Raw genomic sequence first — 7,865 nt, 5'->3', positions numbered from 1 at the left:
ATTTCTTTAGCATATGAACTGGTAAGAGTATCATAAAATAGCTTCTTGCATTCAAGTAGAGAGGAAAAAAAAACATATTAACTAAAAATCACCAGTACACAATTTGACATCATTTATATTTCCTAATTCCAAACAAGGTCAGCCAACCATCAACAGAACTTTTAAATATGGCTTTTAAATGTCATTGGATATCTATTAAGCTAATGCTATTTACAATTTCACATGAAGTTTTTCAGTAGAAGTGCACCAAAAAGGGGCAGACTTAGAACAGTGTTCTTCTAATGGGCTTTAAGTTTGTCATTTATTAGGAGAATGAGGAATGGAGTACACAGAAGGAAAAAAAAAAAAAAGATACTCTGACATTACAGAATTTGTTTAAATAAAAAGAGAATTTTTATTCTACTTGATGATGAGAAGGATTCAAATAATGTTTCTAATCTGCATTGATCACATTGATGCAAACTATATAAAATCCATTCTCTGGGAAGCCCTGAGAAATCCATTTTGCAGATGAAGAAACTAAAACTCAGAGAATTAAGTAACATACTCAAGTTCATGCAACTCGAGTACATGCCATAACCACTATGTGACTCAGTAACCAGTATTCATTAAAACAAGGTCTGTTTTGTTTTAATGCCAAATACATACACATATTCAATTTTGATAATTCCATTTAATTGCCAGTATACTCAAGGCCCCACTGAGTTACTACTTAGTTTAAGAGAATTTTCCAAAATTTGAATGCAACAGCAAATTTTCTTCTACTCTGCTCTTTTGATTAAAGTATAATTGTCACTCTCTGACAAATTTCAAACTCATCCCCTACAGCCTCAAAGGACTAATTACATGGTTTATCTTTAATAAAGTTGAGGCAAAGTTTTTCCCTCTGGGGATTTAAAAGTAAGTTCAAGTAAATTTTAATTGGGTGTGTTAAGAAATAATCATAAAAAGTGACAGGAACTTCTCTCTGAACAGTCCAAGGGGCTTTACTTGGTATCACTTGAAGCAAAAAGACCCGCTGATACGAGAAGCCTTCTGTGTGCTTCACTGGCCAGAAACGGGACGTATAGGTCCTCTGAGAGTGCATTCTCCAAACTGGACAGAGGAAGAAGCCTGGGAAATGCAATATCAGAACAGGTACAAGCATCAACATACATCAGCCTCCTAACGTGGCCAACTTTATTCTTACCCCTGACTTAAGAGTTGGACATAGACTTGTTAGAATTAAATGCTGTTTATACACACTTTAGAGCATTCAGATTTGCAGTACTGAACAAGATAGTACATTTCATTGTTTACATCAGTACAATTTCTGTTTTTCTGGGGAAGGCAGTAGTGAGAACTCTTCACTCCTTTCTTTGGCTGTTGAGTTCTACATACAAAGATCAACACTTGAGCCCATAAAGCACAGTGCTGTACTTTGGAAAGCTCTGGTTTTTATGCTTTGGAAGCCCAGGTAATGAGACTAACAAGCTCCTCTTTCATTAAGGCCTCAAGTACCAAGCCCCCAGCTTTTGGCAAACTTTGTATTTCTCACTGCAGTTTTATGTAAAGATCAAGCTTTTTATGTAAATGGGAGACCAGTAACCTACTGTGTATGAGAGAGAACAAGACTCGAAGCTCTGCCCCAGACGGCACAATTTCAGGGAACTTTTCGTTCCACAATTATATGTTAGTCATTTTATCTTAAAGTCTTTAAGAATGGGGGAGTTCCCGTCGTGGCACAGTGGTTAACGAATCTGACTAGGAACCATGAGGTTGCGGGTTCGGTCCCTGCCCTTGCTCAGTGGGTTAAGGATCCGGTGTTGCCATGAGCTATGGTGTAGGTTGCAGACGCGGCTTGGATCCCGTGTTGCTGTGGCTCTGGCATAGGCTGGCAGCTACAGCTCCGATTCGACCCCTAGCCTGGGAACTTCCATATGCTGCGGGAGCGGCCCTAGAAAAGGCAAAAAAAAGAAAAATTCTTTAAGAATGGAATTATTTCTATTAAGAAGCAAATAACTCAAAATATTTACATCTCTTTTTAAATGAACACATTAAAAAGATTATTGGAAAAAATATTCACATCTCTTTTTAAATGAACACATTAAAAAGATTATTGGAAAACTACTAACAAGAATATCATAAAAAGATATATTATGGCACTGCTAGAAGAGATGGGAAGGATCCAAAGATGAAGTTTAAATTTCTTCTGTCTCAAGAGACAACTCAGCTCATACTCCTATGAGTCATTAACCTATCGGGTCTAAATCATTCTTCCATTCAACAAACAGTATGCTCTGGTCTTTCTATCTTTAAAGCAGAAAATATCTATATAATAATATATAATAATGTATTTTAAAATAGTATTCTACTAATCAAGAATGAATAAGTTTTATAATCTCATTTTCCTATTGGAAAATTCAAAAGGTTCAGTCCTTTAGGTTACTTGAAACCTAAAAGACTTACATTCCTTTTTGATCTGGAAAAACTCACACTTAAATGTTAAGTTAAACGTTATTACATTTGGGATGGATGGGCAATGGGGTCCTACTGTACAGCACAGGGAAACAAATATGGAAAGGGAGCCCACCTCCTGGGTGTGGGGAGTCATGACTGGGGCCAGGACACCTACCTTCCATCGCTCTGGAGGAAGAGCTGAGAGGCTCTGGAATAAGCCAAAGTCTGATACACATGCTTGGGGATAGTCTCATTTCTGCAGGACTAAAGCTTTAAACTCTAGCAGTTAATTTCTAGAAGCAGAATTCCTATCATTAGCCAGCCAATGAAGCAAGATAGCAAAAGGAAGACAATACCAAATCAAATTTGTAATCACAAACTCTCTCTCACCTAAGACATTATTGTTTGGCCATTAACAGTGCAGGCTCTGAAAGCAAACATTCTAAAATCCCAGTCTCTACTAGTCGCTAGATATAGATGCTTAATCTAATTCCATTTCTCTTTACTATAGAATGGAGGCAATGTTTATCTTGTATACTTGCTGAGAGATTTGATAAGAAAATGAATGCAAAGTTCTTGACTTGTAGTAACTACTCAATAAATGCTAGTTGTTTTTATTATGATGAGGCATTATTTTACTGTGGCATTCCAAATCAACGCCCCTTTTTCCCCCTGGCAGGTTCAACTTTCAAGTTCAAATAGCTACATTTCCTAGCACCATTTCCCAACACCAGGGTCAGAGAAGCTTAAATGTGCATCTCTGCATCTGAGGTGTTTTAAACCTTTTGTGTTCCAATTTGCTCAGTTGTAAACTGGACAATAATACAGCTATAGAACTGTGTAAATCAAGTTGCTGTGTAGATTGAATGTTAAAATGCAGCTATGCCTGTGTGTCCCTCATAACTCTAATTCCGTTCATTGATTCTTATCTTGCCAAGCAGTGCTCTTAGCACAAAGGTCATGAGAACAAGAAACCATTTTCAACAGTAAAATTAATAATGTCTAACCATGTGACTTTAGGCAAGTCTTCCTAGACAGTAAGTTGGTAACCAACAATATTATTTGGAGTTTCAAAATGATAAATTTTTAAACCTGTGTACACAGGGGCTCTGCTGTTATTGTGTTGAGTAATAAACAGCCAGCCAACTGATGAACTTACTCTTTTGTAACAGTAGCTAAGAGCTAATAGTAAAGGCATGAAAGCTAGGCTTTTTAAGCTACTTTTAATCCTAATACTTACCTGATATTTTGCAAAGAGAGTTAACACATTTCCCTTATCTGAAAGGATTGTTTTATCCTAAAACAGTGCTCCAGCATCTTTTTCTTAGCTTTATTGAGGTCTTTCTTTGATTTTGGAGATATAGGCTCTAGGCTAGCCAAATGAAGCTTTATAATTAGCTAGCTACTCAAGTCCCAGGACTTGTTCCTGCCAAAACTGACATAAACAAAATATGTCCTGAGTGTATCTCTCTTTCACTCTTGGAATCAAGATTTTTTTGCCTCAGCTGATCATTTTTGTCGAGGTTGCTTCAGGAAGAATTGAGAAAATACTTGTGCTGGAAACCTATAACAATAGATGGTCCTGGTTTTTTTGTTTGTTTATTTGTTTGTTTGTTTTTGCTTTTTAGGGCCAAACCCCCAGCATACAGAGGTTCCCAGGCTAGGGTTCCAATCAGAGATATAGCTGCCAACCCATACCACAGCCACAGAAATGCCAAATCCGAGCTGGATCCTTAACCCACTGAGCAAGGCCAGGGATCAAACCCACATCCTCATGGATCCTAGTCGGGTTGGTTAACCACTGAGCCATGACAGGAACTCCTGGTCCTGGATTAAACTTTGCCAAAGCTCTCAGCACTTCATTCCTTGTCATCTGAATGGAGAAATGTAATGATTATTTGCATTCTTCTTGTCTTAGAATGTTTTCCCACATTGTCTAATTTACAGATAAGATCTATGAAATTCAGAGTATTTGGTGCTGGACATGAAAAAAAGAAAGAATGAAAGATCCTGGAATCAAGATGTCTAGTGAAACATAATCTTTCAATACTTAAGGATGCATGTCACAAGATACCAAAAACTCCAAGGACAAAATGAAGATATTTCCAAATTAAGGCAAAAATTGAAGAGGCAAGTTTATACATCTATCCCTTTTGATAATGTTCCTCTCCCTCCCCATCTTATGTCATGAGAATGTTGGGGAGCTAGGTTGACAGAAGGCTAGCAAATGTAACAGCAGGAAAAGAGATTTCTTGTAATCTAAAGAGGGTGATCTGGTAAAAAAAAAAATCAACATCAACATCAACAAAAAAAACACATGACAGGGCAGGGGCTTTGCATAGTCCATTCCATGTGGCTCTCTGGCTGACTAAGGAAAATAAAATCTTTAAAGATAATGAAAACCCCAATTTTTATTCTGTTGTTTTTGTTAAGCCAGGGTGAAGAAGAACTGCCAATACTAAAAGAATTAGAGTTCTTGACATAAGTAAGATTTCTGTCCATGATGCATTTATTCTGTAAGGTCTTCTCTGGCACCTCCACTCTTCTGGTTCCCCTAAGGCCACACTACTGTGGTACCCAGCCTAGTACTACAGGTGAAGTAGTGTGTGCATGAGAGCCACAGACACTTGGCATGAAATTCTGCTTCTACCACCTGTTCCCGGTTTGGTCACAGAAGAGTTCCTTATACTTTGGTCATCCTTTCCTTACCCATAAGATGAGCACAGTAAAACCTATCTTTAAGGGCATCTGTGAGAGGAGGCACTTCATGCCAATTTCCTAATATATAATTGATGTTTAATATCATCCATGTTATTACTGGCATACTGCTGGCTATCATAATCGGTTTCTGTTACTCACTTGCAGGCAGAAATCTAGATCAAGTCTCAAAAGGTAAGGAATTGCTAGGTTGGCAATATTATGTCATCAACTGATTAAAGTATTGGTAGCCATGGACCAATGGACCAAAAATGAATTTGTTTCATTTCCCCTTCAGGTGACTGGAGATGAGTCCTGAGAACTGGACTCAGGTAACAGGGTTTGTCCTTCTGGGTTTCCCCAGTAGCCACACTCTGAAGTTCCTGCTGTTCCTGGGCTTGTTGGGGATCTATGTTGTCACAGCCACCGGCAACCTGCTAATCATTGGGCTCAGCTGGATGGACAGACGCCTGCACACACAGATGTACTTCTTCCTGCGGAACCTGTCCTTCCTGGAGCTGTTGCTCGTGTCTGTTGTGGTTCCCAAGATGCTTGTCATCATCCTCACAGGGGATCACTCCATCTCATATGCCAGCTGTATGATCCAGTCCTACCTCTACTTCCTCCTAGGCACCACTGACTTCTTCCTCTTAGCTGTCATGTCTATGGATCGCTTCCTGGCAATATGCCGGCCGCTCCACTATGAGACCCTGATGAGTGGTCATGTCTGCTCCCAACTGGTACTAGCCTCCTGGCTAGCTGGCTTCCTTTGCATCCTTTGCCCCACCATCCTCATGGCCAGCCTACCATTCTGTGGTCCCAATGATATTGACCACTTCTTTTGTGACAGTTGGCCCTTGCTAAGGCTTTCTTGTGGGGACACCCGCCTGCTGGAGCTGGTGGCTTTTGTGCTGTCCACGTCAGTGCTGCTGGGCTCGCTGGCACTTATCTCAGTTTCCTATGCCTGCATTCTTGCCACTGTTCTCAGGGCCCCCACAGCTTCTGAGCGAAAGAAAGCATTGTCCACTTGTGCCTCACATCTTACGGTGGTGGTCATTGTCTATGGCAGCTCCAGTTTTCTCTATATCCGTATGTCAGAGGCTCAATCCATGCAGTTCAACAAAGGTGCCTCAGTCCTGAGCTGTATCATCACACCCCTCCTGAACCCATTCATCTTCAGTCTTCGCAATGAGAAAGTGAAGCAAGCCCTAAGAGATGCCCTAAGTGGATTCAGGCCCATGGATGTGGGAGACGACGAGGGTCACAAGTAAAAGGCATTATTCCTCTTAGATTGGGCAACTAAGCGAAGTTCAAATCACTTAGGCAGTGTCTTGTACTTTTCTCAGATAATAAAAGAATTGTCTTCATAAATACACAATACAAAATATGCAGGTCAGCCTTAATTCTCCACCCTCAAATCTTCCTTATGTCTCCACCTCCCCACACAAAAAGTTGATCCAATTGGTCAAATTTCAGAATTCCAGTTAGGACACATTTCTTTTGATGTGTGTTGTGTAATCATGTGATCTCTGCTCAGAAAGGCTGCTCCTCCTCTTCCTCATATGCTTAAGCATACCTATTACTGCTTCCTGTATCCAATCAGGGATGCTAAAATACGGAGATTCAGATTTGAGTACAGAGGTGAGTAAGAAGCCCACTGGGGCCTTCTATCTAGATGGAGTATGGGAAACAATATTACCCAGAACTTCTGTATTGGGAAATCAAATTCTGGCTGCAGTAATAAATGTTTCTTTGATTCTTATTTGCTATAAGTCTTTATATGAGTAGTAGCTCCTGTAGGAATCTCACAAAGAAAAATACTGAGGTCAGTGAAGTTTTTGGATATCCCTAATTTCCAAATCAAATTCTACCTAATAGATTCTAAATACAGGGGTAATCATTCCATCATCCCTTTAGGAAATATTATTAACCTAATATGTTTTAGGGACTGACCTGGAAAGGGAAGGGATGGGACTAGGGTGCTCCAAGGAAGATGTCTAGGGCACAGACCTTAAAGAGACACATGCCCATGTGGTTGTGCAAGAACAGGGTCAGGCTATGCACAAACTTGAGAGTGAATGCCTCCTCAGTACTGCACATGAAGCTGCTGCTCCTGGATCTAGGCTCTGGAGCTAAGCCTTGGGGATACAGTAGAAAACAAGGTAGACATAGTTCTCATTTTTATGGAATTTATAGTATCACTGGGATGCCTGGCAAAAAAAAAAAGTAAATGCACAAGCCAGTATTTAGTAATAAGTTATGCAAATGCTTTTGAGAAAAGAGCTGAGTTTTGTTAGAAGGACTAATAAGGATAAGTAATTTGGATTAAAAATCAGGGAACCCAACTCTGAGGAAGTGTCCTTTAAACTGAGGCCTGCCACTGAGCAGGAGTTAGCCAGGAAAAAGTAGCAGAGGAGCATTCCAGAGAAAGTGAGCAGTACTTGCAAAGAAAAGAGGAAGTGAGAGAAACAAGTGTAAATGAGGAATGGACCTGGAGAAGTGATCTGAGGTCAGTTCAGACAGCATCTTATCTATAAGGTATACATGCATTTTTGTTCCTTTTTATTTTATTTTTTTTTTCTTTTTGCTATTTCTTTGGGCTGCTCCCACGGCATATGGAAGTTCCCAGGCCAGGAACTGTAGCCCCCAGCGTAAGCCAGAGCCACAGCAACGCAGGATCCGAGCCATGTCTGCGACCTACACCACAGCTCACAGCAACGCCAGATCGT

General features: G+C 40.0%; 1 protein-coding gene across 1 annotated transcript; it reads left to right on the top strand.

The window, feature by feature from the left end:
• The first annotated feature begins 5,444 nt into the window (after positions 1-5,444).
• Positions 5,445-6,407, top strand: LOC125112122 (olfactory receptor 6T1). Its single transcript, XM_047754365.1, has one exon. It carries the CDS (start codon positions 5,445-5,447, stop codon positions 6,405-6,407), a length of 963 nt encoding a protein of 320 aa, XP_047610321.1.
• Positions 6,408-7,865: the final 1,458 nt, after the last annotated feature.

The sequence above is a fragment of the Phacochoerus africanus genome, chromosome 11, assembly GCF_016906955.1.
Source record: "Phacochoerus africanus isolate WHEZ1 chromosome 11, ROS_Pafr_v1, whole genome shotgun sequence".
Classification (NCBI taxonomy): domain Eukaryota; kingdom Metazoa; phylum Chordata; class Mammalia; order Artiodactyla; family Suidae; genus Phacochoerus; species Phacochoerus africanus.
The sequence above is the reverse complement of the archived record's forward strand: the minus strand, read 5'-3'. Positions and strand labels throughout refer to the sequence as shown.

What these genes read in the sequence shown, in the direction of transcription:
- LOC125112122 (XM_047754365.1), top strand. Translation starts at nt 5,445, where the DNA reads ATGAGTCCTGAGAACTGGACTCAGGTAACAGGGTTTGTCCTTCTGGGT.